The sequence below is a fragment of the Panicum hallii genome, chromosome 9 (assembly GCF_002211085.1).
Source record: "Panicum hallii strain FIL2 chromosome 9, PHallii_v3.1, whole genome shotgun sequence".
Lineage (NCBI taxonomy): Eukaryota > Viridiplantae > Streptophyta > Magnoliopsida > Poales > Poaceae > Panicum > Panicum hallii.
Window position 1 is genome coordinate 68,235,228 of NC_038050.1, and position 16,321 is coordinate 68,251,548.

General features: G+C 42.8%; 2 protein-coding genes across 3 annotated transcripts; one reads left to right on the forward strand and one right to left on the reverse strand.

The window, feature by feature from the left end:
• Positions 1-2,066: 2,066 nt before the first annotated feature.
• LOC112877182 (ATP synthase subunit gamma, mitochondrial) lies at positions 2,067-6,640 on the reverse strand. The gene is made up of 9 exons (XM_025941398.1): positions 6,447-6,640; positions 5,802-5,845; positions 5,558-5,710; positions 4,771-4,884; positions 4,557-4,684; positions 3,575-3,697; positions 3,347-3,466; positions 2,486-2,607; positions 2,067-2,414 (listed from the first exon to the last, which is right to left on the reverse strand). The coding sequence occupies exons 1-9, from the start codon at positions 6,554-6,556 to the stop codon at positions 2,345-2,347; spliced, it is 984 nt and encodes a 327-aa protein (XP_025797183.1). The 5' UTR covers positions 6,557-6,640; the 3' UTR covers positions 2,067-2,344.
• A 3,925-nt stretch (positions 6,641-10,565) lies between these two features.
• Positions 10,566-15,455, forward strand: LOC112873510 (uncharacterized mitochondrial carrier C1442.03). 2 transcript variants are annotated; one of them, XM_025936470.1, is made up of 9 exons: positions 10,566-10,778; positions 12,204-12,319; positions 12,424-12,481; positions 12,670-12,819; positions 13,076-13,286; positions 13,742-13,787; positions 14,360-14,480; positions 14,576-14,648; positions 14,836-15,455. In XM_025936470.1, the coding sequence occupies exons 1-9, from the start codon at positions 10,661-10,663 to the stop codon at positions 15,062-15,064; spliced, it is 1,122 nt and encodes a 373-aa protein (XP_025792255.1). In that variant the 5' UTR covers positions 10,566-10,660; the 3' UTR covers positions 15,065-15,455. The 2 variants fall into 2 exon arrangements, with proteins under 2 accessions (XP_025792255.1, XP_025792256.1); XM_025936471.1 differs by lacking the exon at positions 10,566-10,778 and adding an exon at positions 10,917-10,953.
• The last annotated feature ends 866 nt before the right edge of the window (positions 15,456-16,321 follow it).

Sequence of the window (16,321 nt, forward strand, 5' to 3'; positions counted from 1 at the left end):
GAAAATCCTATTTTTCATAATTTAGTGTTTGAGCCATTCTTTCACTTGATTTTTCTCGAACATTCCATTTACAAGTTAGTAATTCATATGTTTTCTCAACCTATAATTAAGTCTTGAGATTATAGGGAGATGATGAAAGGAAGATCTATACATACAATAACGGATCCGGAGGTGAGAACATCCCCTACCGTTTGCTACGTAAGACAACCAGTTGGAAGGATTAAGTTAAGAGAAGATAGCCCGTTGGAAATATAAGTCGGAAGATGTTACACAGCAACTAAGCGCCATATCTTTATCTTTACCTATATAACGTTTCCACCAAAGAATTTTGGTTTGATCCAACTTATATCACCGACAAGTGAACCGAAGTGTATATAACGAGAATGGAACATATATACTATATGATAACCTAAACGGACTCGAATACAATAAGAAACTGAAACACAGCCCAATCCATATCGAAGAAGAATCCATTGGAAAAAAAAACTGATATGTACGAGTCTTCAACCGTAGCAACATACGGGCGTATTAGCTAGCTTAGTAAAAACTATAAAAGATACACCATATAGTAATAGACGTGGAGATGGGAGCACCAGATCTCGGTTCCGGACGACCAAAGATTGCGAGTTGAAAAGGTCACGTCACAAACATCATAAAAACTAGTTATTGTACACTACCTAGATTTATTTCATGAGTGCTATGTAGCTAGGTCTATCCTAGTTTTCTTCTGATCCCTTTTGCAGTAAGCTCCACCATCGTGGATTTGTGCTATGTAGCAATGTTTTAGATCAATATTTAGGAAAGTGTTTTACCATGAGCATAACATTCACGACGCGAGCTGATAAGGATAATTGAGAAGGTAGATCTAGTGATGGAAATCCTCTTGGCGGGTGCGAGTCGGTAATTTCCCACCAGCATCATATACAGTAAGCACATGACGTAATAGGCCGAGACACTGAGAATAGGAAGCAGCTTAAAGGTGAAAAGATATCAGGGTCCGTTTGGTTGAGCTGTGGATTCCTGAGAATCTGATTTCAGCTGCCAGCCGTGGAAAAATTGAAAGCTGTTTGGCTGAAACAGCTGTCAACTGTGGATTCTTAGTAGAAATGTCTGTAATACCCCTGTTATTTCTAAGTTCAGTATTAATATTCTCCAAAAAAGGCTCCAACATATCATTTATCTTGTATGAAATTTGTTGATTTGTGTATGAACTAGTGCATTATAGTTGCTTGCTTCCTTGTTGCCTCGGAGCGGCCGGCGGCGTGTTCCAAGCAAGCTACGGTGGACCAGGGGCGGCCGGCGGCGTCGTTCCAAGCAAGCTACGGTGGACCAGGGGCGGCCGGCGGCGTCGCTGGGTAGAGGGACGGCAGATCTCGGCGGAGCTCCTCGGGTCGCCGAGGGCATAGCAGCTCGGGGCCGGGGCCGAGGGCGGCGGGGCGGGGGTCGGGGCGGGGTGGGGCCGCCGCGGCCGGGGGCGGAGCGGGGTGGCCCGGGGCGGCGCGGCCGGCGGCTTGAGGCAGGGTGGCCGGCGGCGGGGCGGGGCGGTCGAGGGCGAGGTGGCCCGGGGCGGCGCGGCCGGCGACTGGCTGGTGGATGGGAGGGAGGTGGGGAAAAGAACAAATCATTATGTGTGTAATGGATAGCATGGTGGGTAATTTATCCCTCAACGCAGTGAAATCTAGGGGTACCAGCTTTCCCACTTTAACTAGTGAAATCATCAGATTTTGAAAAATCGATTTCTTCAATGAACCCTTTTGGTTGAGATTTCAGCTTTTTTGGTTGGAATCACTTCCTCAAAGCTGAACTAAAGGGACCCTCAATATATCATAGAGCATATGTTTAGCTTACTATGGTAGTATGATATCAGTTAAGATTATCACTACAAGGGGTACTACGTGGTGCCTCCAAGGTTGCCACCGACCCTCTTTAGTTTAGTTATTAGCACTAGTTTTCCATAAAAAGGTGCAGTAGTGACTGAGGAACACCAATCTGCCATCGATGCGGTGTACTAAAAGCATCATGTAGTTCATATATATATAGCTCAAACTGGCAGGAGACACGGCATCAAATACAACACAAACTTGCTAATCATGTGCAGCAATCCATATATTGATCGTCACAATTTATGCAAACCAGCCATACCTCCTTAGCTGTTGAACATTCTTTGCATGTGCCACGGGCGCAAATCGCCATCATCGTCATCAGGCTAATTATTGCAACTTAGCATGACAGTTCTTTTCTCAAGGAAGGGTGAAACAAAAAGGATTAAAACTAAAGACTCAAGAAGAACATTCTTGGAAGTAGCAAAAGGAAGAAGGAAATTGTCCATATAGTAGTTTGATCACTATCCTTCAAGGGCGGATGCACCAGATATAATCTCAATGAGCTCTGTAGTGATGGATGCTTGGCGTGTCCTGGATACAGAAAATGAAGCAATCAGTCTATGTTCTCAAATCCCTCGTTGGCAAAAAAAAAAAAAACAAACCTGTTGTAAGTGAGAGTGAGACGATCCAGCATATCGCCAGCATTTCTGCTAGAGCTGTCCATGGCAGACATGCGGGCTCCAAGCTCACTGCATGCATTCTCTAGGGCACCATTGTACAGGACCTGCCATAGGTCAGGCATTGTGCAGCAATCCATATCATAAGAGAGCCCGAAGTCTTAAAAGAAAAAGAAATCATGGAAGTATTATACGCCCTCTGTTCCAAATTATAGGTTGTTTTGATTTTTCTAGATTCATAGTTTTTGTTATGCACCTAGATAACACTATGTCTAGATACATAAAACTATGTATCTAGCAAAGCTAAAACGATCTATAATTTGGAACAGACGGAGTACATGCTTTCCTGTATATTTACATAATACACACTACAAAAACTGCTAAGCTATCATAAAACTGTTGCTTTAGAGGATAACCATATTGCGAACGGGCCTGGGACCAGTTGGTCACAGAAGCCTCAGCAGCACCAGGCCTCAGTAGGACTGTAGGAGATCCCAGGTTCGAACCCCTTCGGAAGCGGATTTTGGTGGGATTTTCCAGGAATTTTCCTGGACTGCTGCAGCCTCCAGACGTGCTGGGAACTGGTGTCCGAGACCATCTCTTCAAGGCAGGCATGTGAGTGTGAGTGTAAGGGTAGGATTTAGCTTGCGCATAGGTGTGTGAGTGTGGTGTTGGGTGTGTGTGGGGTGTGTGTCTATGTGTAAGTTTAGATACTACAACTTGTACTCTCATAAGCGAGGCTATCTCAAAAAAAAAAAGAATAACCATATTAAATCTCCCCCCAGATAATTAGTAAAACTAAACGAAAAATCTTAACTAGCTCCTTTGTGATCACCAATGACTTACACAAGAAAACTGGAACTCAGCGAGATTCTGCAATATCTCTGATTTTGTCTCGCCACCTTCAATTTCATAAGAATCCAGGTCACCAATCTTCCCACCAGCTTCTGATTCTTTTTCTGCGACCTGCAGAAGGAAAAAGCACAGTCAGTAATAAACAATGAAGATAAACTGGTGTGTTTTTTATGGTCTTGCTGATTAGAACACTAATTCACAAGCTTCAGGGTCACTTACCTCAGGGGACAGTATTGTTACCATTGTGGGCTTAAATGATATCACAGAATGGAACTTGTTGAAAATAACCCTCAAAGCATCATATTCCACGTTTTTCAATATGTCATCCGCGAGAACAGCAATCTGAAATGTGTTGAAATGGTAGTAATTAAATTTTGTAGCAACATGGAAACTATAATTAAAAAATTAGGTACTAAACTGAGCATATTCTTAAAATTTCTTCAAGGTACAAAGTACTATTACAAAAACAATATATTCCTGACCCCTGACGAACCTAGAGAGTGTGAATACCACAACATGCAGAGACAATTTCCATAATTCAAGTTCTGCAAAATAACAAGCGAAAGTATGCAAGTGGCCAGTTTTTCCTAGCAGTTTTCCCTAGCAGTAGCATATGATATACTCAATACTTTGATGCCACAAAGAACCAGCTGCTTGATACTTCGATACTTGAAATTTACGGCACACAAAGTAGAAGCATAATTTCCACAATTTGATACTTGAAATTTAAGGCACACAAAGTAGAAGCATAAGCAATAAATTCAGCTTTTTCATCATGTGAGTAAAAGAAACAAAAAAAAAAGGTAAATAAACTGTCAGATAGCTGAAACTGCACATCCATAGCCGCTTTGTGGCCATGACTATTACAGCTGGCAATCCAGACAATTTCATTCAGACCCAGAAGAGCCCAGAATTGCACTGAATAAGCTAGCCAGTAACTAGACCAGACATCCTTTTCTACCATTCAGATTAGCTTTCTTGCAGATTAGTCTAACAGGAGAGTTCGTTAAGTTTATAGCCAGAAAACAAAGGCAACAGCATGATGCTATGAAAACCATAAGCTATCAAGAAAATAAATAAATTAATCTGAAACATAACCACCCACAAACTGTAGCGCAAAACCCTAAATCTTAGTCTGAAACATAACCCCCCACAATATTAATCTGCAAATTAAAAATGAGTGGAAAAGTTGAAAACGGACCTGTGTATAGTTGATAGGGTTCTTCTGAAGTTCAGTTACAGTCATTTCAATGCTCTTCCTTGAGTCACGCACCAGCTGAACTTTGCCCTTTTCTCCTAATATGACATACTTACTCTCTTTCTCTGGACCTGGTAGCAGGAGCATAAGCATTAAGTTCACGATCTTAGAACAATATAAAAGGATTCTATTCATATCAACCATGCGAATAACGTACCAGATGTCAATTTGTGAAGAGCCCTGCTAACTTTCACTGATGTTGAATTAATACCACCACAGAGTCCCTTGTCAGAGGTAATGGCCACGATGACATTCTTCTTGACGTCGACGCCTGTCCAGTCGTAGCAGACAGGTTGAACAGTAATATGAGGAAATTTTGAACTAAATGGCAAACATCTACAGAGTATTGCAACCATATAACAAATAACCAAAAAAAGTTCAAAAGAATCTACAAGCAGAAATCATCCATGTCACAGACGCACACTACAATTTTTCTTGAAGTGGAATTTTGAACTATTCATCAAAGAAACATGAAAAGAGCATACTTTTTGCTATCTTGACGAAATGATACATCTCCAACAAAGGGAGTTTATAAGGATGCATAGTATCACATGGTCTCTTTAGTTTTTACTAAAGCATACATGGAACATGATACTGGATTTCAGTTACTTATGAAGCTCCTGGCATTGACATTTCAAATGATCAACTCAACATAAACTTTTAAGGACATGCCATTGCAGGAATGATGCCACTTAGAGGTCGAAAAAACCTTGTCAAAGAAACATAAATTGAATCTCTCATGATACTAGCAACCCTTAGTAGACAGAACAAACCCCATTGAAGAAATCTAACTTGAATCTTACAGTATGTTTACTGAACATTAAGGGTGACAGATAAAACCCCACTAAAGCAGCGCATCATACCAAATCTACAAAGGACAGCAGATGAAAGAAACTAAAAAAGAAGCTATCCATTGGCTTTGGAAACTTCATATGTATACATACTTGGAGCATCCCCAAGAAGGGCAGTAAACGGCTGCCACAGGCCACGTGAATTTTCAGTCCTCGTCTGAACAGCTCGAAGCTTTGATGCTGCAACCATCTTCATAGCCTTTGTGATCTTCTGAATGTTCTTGACACTCTTCATCCGGTTCCTAACTGCACCCGATAACAGAAAAATAATAGTACTAGGAACCCTTTTCAATTCATAGAAGTGAACAAATCAACCATAGATTGCAAGAACCCTTACCAACTTGTGTTGAAATAGACCGCACACCAAGCAGAGTCATCTCCCTATCAATGTAGTAAGCAGTCAGCATAAAACCATATAGACTAAAATACTATACGAACAAAATGATGCGGAGTTGATATTGTTATAATATAACTCAACAAATACACGCTTATAGAGGAGACGTTTTATAGCGACAAAATTAAATTCAATGCATCAACATTTCCAGTTCCTGAGTATACACATTAAAAAAATAAATGCATATATGACACTAAACCTACGGAGTTCTATCAAAGAACAAAAATATGAGCAACAAATTACATATGAAATGTGTTTGCTCTGCCTCGGATCTACATAATAAATATTTGCGCGCTTGCATTTATCACCTACACACAGATCAAGCGTGTGCATAATACTGCTTCTAGAACGTTCCTGAATCTACGAACAAGCCCCTTTGCCCGGATCTAGCCCCAGAGGAATACTGCTTCTAGAACGTTCCCGGATGTACGAACAAGCCCCGAATGTACGAACAATCCCCTTTCCCCGGATCTAGCCCCAGAGGAATACTGCTTCTAGAACGTTCCAGAATGTACGAACAAGCCCCTTTCCCCGGATCTAGCCCCAGAGGAATAGGGGATTGAGAGGGAAGGAAGGTCGTCGCCTTACGGTGGAGATATGGCAGAGGACCGCGCGGCCGCGGCCGCCGGGGCGGGATTGGGGACGGTGGGGGAGAGGAGGAGGCGCCTCCCCTCGCGTCGCAGCGCCGCCATCGCCATCGCCGTCGCCTCGCCTGATTTGCCCTCGCTTCTCTCACAGCCGAAGGCCTTGGTTTTTTTCCCCTTCTCACTCTCTGTCTTTCTGCGTCCGTCCTCGGAACATGTTAAAAGGAGTCGAGGGCAGAAATGGGCTATGAGCCCTACAAACACGCGGGCCTTCTACCTTATGGGCTTCTTATGGGCCTGTGTTCCGGACTTGCTGGTGCAGTTGCCACTTTTTTTCCAATTTACTTTATATCTCACCACAATATGGTTTGATAATTCGTTTTGATGCCAACAGCGTGAACATAATGTTGGTAGGAAAATTGTTCACAGACAAATTCTCTTGGAAGTTCAGCAGCTTTTTCAATGAGAGGACTGCTTTGAGGCCTTTTGGAATTCACTTGAATCGCCTTCCAATGATTTGGAATCCAAACCTCTGTTGACCAAACAAGGACTGAGAAGGCAGATTCAGATGCAACGGAACATCTGCGATAGAAACAACGCTGTTTCTGTTTGATTTGGACGGAATTTTAAATGAAATAGGCATCAAAACACTGGCTCTCTGATGCATTACGCCAAGCAACTAATGCGTCATTCCTACTAAGAGAAGAATGATAGTTTTATTATCTGTCTGTTTCACTCTTCAGGTTGAGCGCGCGGGTATCGAGAGGATCGATGATCAGCGCGGCGTTGGTGTCTTTTGGACTCAGTCACACGGCCATATAGTCCGGTAGAGACGAGAGGGAGAGGCGTGAGCCATGTATGGCTAATCTCACAGTCCGGTCAGATCCTGGTTCAAACCGAGCGAGTTTGATTCAGGGACATCGCAACACATTTTGCAGAGTTTCTCTCTTCTTTTACAATTTCAAACTATAAACTCATACGTCCTGCCGAATCCGATGCCTGTGCAGACTGCTGCTGAGTATTAACCTTGGTCCTGGCCTCCTGGCCTCCTGTGACATGGCAAACTTGGCAAGGCGCCAAGGCCTTCTGAAATCCGCATGCGCCTACTCTGAGACTGAGAGTCTTTGAGTCTGATGCCTTCGGTCAAAAAAGGTCGGTATTGGCGTGCAGCAGAGCGCATGCAGATGCAGCCGGCAGTTCATTCAGCAGGCATTCACCAGAACTGAATGGTGAATGGAATGGACCCTGCTTTCCGTCGCAGAAAAGAAAAGGTTTTTTGCTTTCCCACAATGGCTGGGCAACCTCTGACCCACTACTAGGCCACTACTCGTGAACGAGCACTTTCTTTCCTGGGGCCAGATGAAAGTTTCTCTCTTGATGAGTTGAGTTTTGACTGTCCATCGTGCTTGTTACTGCTCTGATGGAATTCAAAATCATGTATTTTCGGGAAGATCTGAACAAAAATTGCAATACTGCTATTAAGAGCGGCTCTTTAATTGGAGCCAAGTTTGCAAAGAACAGTACAAGGGGACACTGCAGGCTGCAGCCCTATCCATCTAACTCTTCCAAGTTCTAACAAGTAACAAGTAACAACAGCTGCAATCAATCACAAGGGCCTAACTCAAACACGAAATTGAAGGGGCACACACGAGACATTCGTTAATGCCGTCAGGCTAACGATCGGGGTCGGCGGGCGTAGCAGCAGCGGCATCCATCATCGGCAAGTGCTCCCTTTTTCTCCGCTGCACATGTTTCGGATCACCAGCTTCCTCGAGTTATGCTTTTGTCTTGCGAATTCACAGGATCTCTTGTAGTAATTTCAGCGAAAATCCGACATTGAGACTTGGGGGCCTACGATCGGGGTCGGCGGGCGTAGCAGCAGCGGCATCCATCTTGGCTAGCTCTTCCTCCAAGGCGACGATCTCCGCCTTCAGCGTGGCGATCTCCTCCGCAAGGTCAGCTTTCTCCGCCACACGCCTGGCGCGCGCCGCCGCCTCCTGCGCCGTCGCCTCACCGGCGGGTGGTGGTCCGGGTCTCAGGCTGGGAGAGGGCGCTCCTCCGGCCGCTCCGGCATCGCTCCGGCCGCCGCCACCGCCGCCAACCGTCAAGGCTTTGCCCTTCGAGGCGAGGGTGGAGCACTGGCCTGACATGATCCACAACCGAACGTGCGTGAATTGAGCGGCTTTTCATCCCGAACTAAACTTTCATTCCATCACATCAAACGTTCGACACCCATTAATTGGAGTATTAAATATAAATTAATTAAAAATTAATTGCATAAATAGAGATTAATTCACGATATGAATCTATTAAATTTAATTAATCCATAATTTGATAATAATATGCTACAGTAAATGTGTGTTAATGATGGATTAATTAGGCTTAATAGATTCATCTCGTAAATTAGTTTTTATTTATGCAATTAGTTTTATAATTAGCTTATGTTTAGTCTTCTCAATTGATATCTAAATATTTAATGTGATCCGAACTAAAAATTAGTCCCTAATCCAAACAGCCTCTGAATAGCAGAGCAGGGGCTCTGCTTTCCTTTTCAACGCGGTGTGGGTACAGTTGAGACTCGAGGTTATATGCAGCTCTTTATAGGCGCATCCAGACATTGTTGCTCTTGCTTTTAGCTTGAACAACAAATGAATGAATGCCTTTTCCGATCTAAAACATCAAATAATCTTTTTTTCAAAAAGCATCGGATAAAAAGTAGCAATGGGTGCGATGGTTTATTTAAACCTAAATGGCGATATTTTATTCCACTTGGTTTCCAAACACATCAAACCAGGTTGCGGTTAATGCGCGTGATAGATTCTTTTTATCAATGCAAGTTTGAGTGTGATGCCAGCTAACAATCTTATATAGTCATAATTCATGATTGAGTCAATGTATAAGTTTTTGCGAGAGATGTATGCGCCAAATTTGTCGTAACATATACTATCTCAGATATTGAAAACTTGATATTTTACACACAGCAGGCAACTTGTTTTGCTACATCCTATCTGCTCGTTCCAAACCTTTGATGGTTGGTGGTAGTAATCTACTATTACTAAAGCATGCAATAATTACTTATCCATCAATTGAAATTCTAATCGGAATCCAGGTGACCGTACGTTGAGTTAAGGGTGAAACCATTTAGAATTGTCAAGCAAAATAGAAAAAAACCGAAATCCTCAACCGACATATATTATTTTATTATAAAATACATATGGTGTATAATATATATATTATGCTAATCAATATATTTATATAACTTCCTGTAGCAACGTATGATATATTTAATAGTACTAGTAACTAATATAAATTGTGTCATGCATAATACTGTAATGCACGAGTTTGACTAAAAGGTTTATTTTTGAACACTGCTTTTAAGTTCACGCTCTTTGCTTCCGTTCTCTTTCTTTTTTCTTCAGATGCATTTTTTCACATGTCATTTCATGTTATCCTTTTACATATTTCATCTTCAACGAGATAGCATCACCCTTCGAAAAGACAAGGAGAAACAAATAGAGGCAAAGGTCAAATAAGTATTTTATTGTTTCGGGCTGAGTTTTTTTTAAGGATAGGCAGACAAGCGACTGCTTAATGAACTTCTCCAAGGTGACTCTACTAAACATGAAGGAATTAGGAATGGGTTGCGTAGATGCGGGAAATGAAACGCTCTCTGATGATTTCCTCAACAGACTCCGGAGTCCAGATTCCAGGGGGAAGGCGAAGCTGGCTTGATGGTTGCTGGCTAGGCTCGAGTTCAATTTAGTTATAGCCCTGGTAGCGTTTTGTTTTCCTATTCTTCGGTGAAACTTGGTAATCTGGTAATGCTGCTAGTGTCATCTAACATAACAAATGATGTAAACGTTGTTTGTCTTTTAAGACGGTGACCTCGTTGCCCTAAAACTCTAAAAAATTGTTTCCTGTAAACTGATTCCTAGCTATGCACTGCTCTAGATCCTCGTCAAATCATTTATTCCTAGTAATTGTGTACATAAAAAGTAGGAAACGTGAGTGTTACATTTCTGCTATAGAAAAAGGCAGAGGCCTCTCATCGGGCTCGATTTGCACACAGGCCCAACAAACGACTGTCCCAACCCACGCATTGCCGCGACAGCGAGCGGCCCAGCAGCGGCCGAAGCACCGTAGCGTCCATGCCTCCATGGACCATGGCGCGCCGTTCAAAACCCTAAACCCCTCGAGAAATCGCACGCGTCGGCGACCATGGAGGCGTCTCCGTCCTCACCTCCTGCCCTCGGCGCCGCAGCCGCAGCCGCCGCTGGAGTTGGTGGTCGAAGCCCGAACCCCCTACTGCCGTCTCCTGACCTCACCGACTTCTTCGGCAAGTGCTCCCTTTTTCTCCGCTGCACATGTTTCGGATCACCAGCTTCCTCGAGTTATGCATTTGTCTTGCGAATTCACAGGATCTCTTGTAGTAATTTCAGCGAAAATCCGACATTGAGACTTGGGGGCCTACGATACACTGTGGAATGGAGGGTTCTCGGCTGAGCCTTAAGGTTTCGATCTGGTTAATGTTAAATGGTGATTCAATAGGATCAGGTTCTTTCCTGTGGTAGGCGATTAGTAAAGGAATAGATCATTGTTCGTCTATTTGTTTGGTTTATATTGGGTGGTTATGTTGTGGAATGCTTTTACAAACGCATTTTTAGGGGGTGTTTGGTTGCCCGAGGCTTATTTTAAGCCCTGTCCCATCGAATGTTTCAATGCCAATTGAAATGCTAAACATAAACTAATTATAAAACTAACTGCATAATCCTAGGGCTTATTCACGAGACAAATCTATTAAGCCTAATTATTCCATGATTAGCACATGTTTACTGTAGCATCGCATGGGCTAATCACGGACTAATTAGGTTTAATAGATTCATCTCGCGAATAAGCCTAGGGGTTATGGAATTTGTTTTATCATTAGTCTATGTTTAATACTCCTAATTAGCATCAAACATCAGATGTGACGTGGCTTAAAATAAACCCCCAGGGAACTAAACACCCCCTTAAGCTTTTGATGTGACAATTGATGTATCATATCAATTTAGCTCATTCTTTTAATCCAGTGATAACTTTGTGTTTTTTGGGGGATTATCATTCTCAAAAGTAAGGACAAAGGGGTGATTATTTTCCATTTTACTGCCATTCTACGACAAAAAAGTAAACTGCACGATGGGTGCTGTTTGCATTAGTTTTAGTTCTCTACAAGTGTCACTTGCACTACCCAAAACATGCATCAAAACACTACCTTCCCCGCTTATGCTTCTCTCTCCCAACCGTTGGATTGGTGGGAAGATTCAGCTAGACCAACATTGCAAATTTGGGTGATGGCAAGGCACAGTGGGAAATTGAGGGTTTCATGGTGTGAGGTTGAGGCAAACATGCGTAGGATTTTGAACTGATCAGTTTTAATGATGACTGAACTGAACTGAGCTCATTTCCTCTAACAGGGTATTATTGATGCAAAAGAGATTACTTGTGGATCTTCTGTATGTTCTATTTTGCATTGGGTGGTTATTCAGTCAAAATGCTCTTCAACAAGTACATAGAAGATTTCTGTTTTGATATTGGGTTATCTATTTCATTATTGAATGATGAGGACGAAATTGCCTATATTTTCCATTATTAGTTTTTATAAGACATTCTATAAAGTAGATGATGCAATGGCGATCTGCATTTGTATTAGTTATCAGGAAGCATAACATGCCCTTTCCAAGATATGCACTGAAATATTACTGAGATAAAACTTATGATGCAGTATGGAGGGAATTTGTATGGGGAGGAATTGCAGGCGCATTTGGGGAAGGCATGATGCATCCAGTTGACACTCTGAAAACAAGGCTTCAGAGTCAGGCTATAATGACAGAGGCTAAGGTGGGAGATTGCTTCAACTTTTATTCATGTAAACTTTAAGACATAATTATAATGCACGATTTCGATACATGAGTGCTGCAGCTTTCTTAATCTGTTCCTAACAGGCTCAGAAGAATATATTCCAGATGGTTAGAACAGTTTGGGCTTCTGATGGTCTGAGAGGTCAGTGAATGTTAAAATGGAATCAAGAGTAGCTAGAGGAAGTCCATGCTAGTTTTAAAGCCAACTAAATTTTTTAATAAATATCATAGTTAGTGAGCCCTGAGCTGCCTCTGAAACTGCAAAAGAAGTGGACTCTTCCACATTCTCAAGCATCAATCGATAAACACTGCTCATTGACCTAATTTCAGGTTTTTACAGAGGAATCACCCCAGGTGTTACTGGATCACTTGCAACTGGTGCAACATATTTTGGTGTTATTGAATCAACTAAGACATGGTTGGAGAATGCTAATCCTAATCTAAGTGGACACTGGTCACATTTTATTGCTGGAGCAATTGGTAAGCACTTTCGTTTTCATTTATCTGTGTTTACTTTTTAAAAATCTTTATGGTGCTGCATAATATAGTTAGATCTATACTTGGTTTTTTACCAACCATGGGAATTTTAAATCCGCACTAGAAAACCTTTCTGGCATCCTCTTTTATCGGTCATAATACTTTGTTGGTGCAGTTTCTGTTGGAATGCATGATGTCAAAAGATAATTCCCTTTGCTGCTTCCTTGATACCACATGTATGTTTCATTCTTGATTCCAGGTGATACACTTGGATCCTTTGTATATGTGCCTTGCGAAGTCATGAAACAAAGAATGCAAGTCCAAGGCACCCAAAAATCTTGGGCATCAGCTGCAGCTGAAGGAAGTATTTCTCAAACTCACGGGACTCGGATGTATGGGTACTACAACGGAATGCTCCATGCTGGTTGTTCTATCTGGAGAGATCATGGTCTGAAGGGGCTTTATGCAGGGTATTGGCACTGACTGCTAGTTGGTATCTGCCTATCATTATCAATAGATAGTGCCTTTCATATGTTTTTTTTTATTGGATGACCTGAAGTCACGTCAAAAGAAGTAGCCTAGTCCTACCATACCTTTTATATTTGATATTGTAGAAGTAGATCCTTAGCTCCGTTCCTTTTGCAACCTTTAAAGGTTATCTCTATTTTAGGCCAGAAAGAAATTGGTACAATATGAAAAAGTTGTTTATGTGCATGTTATTGATGTTTAAGTGTATTTGTGTTGATGGAACAGACATTTATCTGTCAATTCGTTTGTGAAAAAAAAACTGATACTAATATTCTTATCATGATAGTCTAATTGTCACACTTGAGTTTTGTTTCAACAGACACCACCCTATGGTGACAGTCGAGTTGTCAGTTATGCTCTATTGCTTTGTTCTAACTGAGCCTTTTCTTTCTTGCAGATACTGGTCTACGCTTGCCAGAGATGTCCCTTTTGCTGGTCTAATGGTACACTAAAATTCAGCTTATACTCTTCTTTTCTCTGTCCTAGCGATTTTTAGCAAATGCACTCACTTTTCGAAAGTAGTGCTGGCAGTTTGAGTTTAAGCAGTAAGCTAGTAGCTCCTAAAGGAAGTGGATACTGCTATGTTTTATCTGTTCACTTACAAGGCAGCCTGATAGTCATCTGATCTGCCCATCGCCACCGCTACCGTTTTGGTTGGCATTATTTTGGCAACTGGTAATTCAAGCAATAGCAACGAATTCCTGGTCTCATTGTACATAAGCATTACTGGGCTTTCCTCAGTAGCAATGATTATTGGAGCCAGGAGTTGAACCTTACCCATAGCCCTTCCAGAACCTATACATGATTTTTCTCCTTTCAGCGTAGCTCTTATACATGATTAATACGCCAAGAACACATTTCTTGTGGATATTGACTCTATCCGATAGATCCATGTCTTTGCTAGATCTGTTCAATTAAAATTCTGGGTATTCTAAGCTTACTGAAATGTCGTGGATGGTTATAGATAATCTATTTTTAAAATAATCTTTTAACGAACAAATATGTGGCTTTCCAGGTCACTTTCTATGAAGCAATGAAAGAATTGACCGAGTATGGGAAAACAAAGTATTTGCCAAACAGTGATTTGGATGTCAGCAACTCCTTTGAAGGGCTTGTTTTAGGAGGATTGGCAGGCGGTATGTCTGGTCTAATATATGTAATAAGCCATATATATGTTACTGTATCACTTGATCTCAAGTGTTCTGCCTCTTGACAACTATACTGTGTGCAGGCTGTAGTGCGTACTTGACAACCCCCTTGGATGTGATAAAGACAAGACTGCAAGTACAAGGATCAACATCTAGGTAACCATGACTGATCTCCCTCCCTCTGGCTTGTTGACGTTTCTCAGAGCTGGCTGACATTCTCTCATATCTCTATTTTTACCATAGAATTCTAAAGTTTTGTCTCTGACCATCACACATGAAACTGTTTGCTGGTGATTTATGATTTCTGGCCAAAGTTACAGAATTCCTTTTATGTATAATTCAGGTACAATGGGTGGCTGGATGCTATAACAAAGACATGGACTTCCGAGGGGGTGCATGGTTTGTTCAAGGGAAGCGTTCCTAGAATAATCTGGTATATCCCTGCATCTGCATTCACATTCATGGCAGTGGAATTCCTAAGGGACCATTTCAACGATAAGGTCGACACAGATGCCAGTGAACTAGCCACCCTGTCAATCGATGCGAGATCAGAAGTTGAGGAAGCAGCTTAATGTTCCTTTTCTTATGAAGCGACCTTATATTCCTGTCTGGTGGGATTTATCCAGCGGAATCTCTTTGTCTTCAGAAACATGATATATTTTCTTAGATAAAGGAATAGCCTTTTATTCCGCAACGTGATAGGCTTCAGCCGTATAAATGTGGAGGGCATACATTGTCAACTATGCGAGACCGTCTATGTATCAGGGAGAAGGAAACTGATAACCTCATGGAGTAGGTCGCAATTTTTCGAGTTAGGAATCTGGATTCGTGGTGGGAGACTGGGAGTACTTTGAATGATTAAAGTGAACATGTAACATTCTGCAGGGACAAATGCACACCCAGGGTCCACGGAGCTGGAGAGTGTCTGTTGCAAACAATATTGCCATTCTTGCGTTTTGAAAATTGAAACCTTGAGCATTGATTCTGCGCAACGCAGTCGAATTGTCGAGACGATAATAATCTAAATAAAAAAGGTAATGCTAAGACACGGGTGTCCGGACTCGGTAAAAATATCGGATGCCTCGCTGGTTTTGGAAAGGTTCGTGGCACCTTCTCCACATCCTAAAAACCATCCGCCAAGCAATTATTTTAACTGCTCGTCTCGCTCTTGCTGCTCCCGGTCATCCTCTCCTCGTCATCCTTCCAGAGCATGCTACCTCCTTTTCCAGCGCTCCGCTTGCCCCCGCACCTGCTCCCCACGTGCTCCACCGATGGGATGGCCCTGACCGGCGAGAAGGGCGGCGGCGGAGGCCACTGGTGACCCATCGCGATGCGGAGAAGCAAGGGCGCACCCAACGTGCGTGGTGCGGTCGCGGCGCTCCTGCTCCTCACCAGCCACGCGGGGCTCGCGCTTCCCTCCAACGGCGAGCCGCTCCGGCGAGAAGGGTGGCGACGGCTCCAGCTGGGTGGAGGAGAAGGGAGCACCCTCGCGCGCACACACACACGCTTGACATGTGCGGCTTTCCTCCTCCCTGCGCCGCCTCGGGACGCCCCGGTCGGCGATGTGGTGAGCCCCCAGGCAGCGCACGAGGCCGGCGGCGAGCTCTGGGCGGCGGCGCATGAGGTTGGCGGCCAGCTCCGGGCCGGCAACGGGAGATCCAGGGGCGGCAAGGTCCCATGGTGTTGCAGTAGATTTTTTAAAATATTGCAATGGTTGATTCAAAATGTTGAGGTTGAGATTCATGTTGCCACATGTTGCCATGGCTTGATTTTGGGCCTGTTTAGTTCCCCACGCGTAAACGCAAAAAAGCCGTAAACGCAAAATTTTC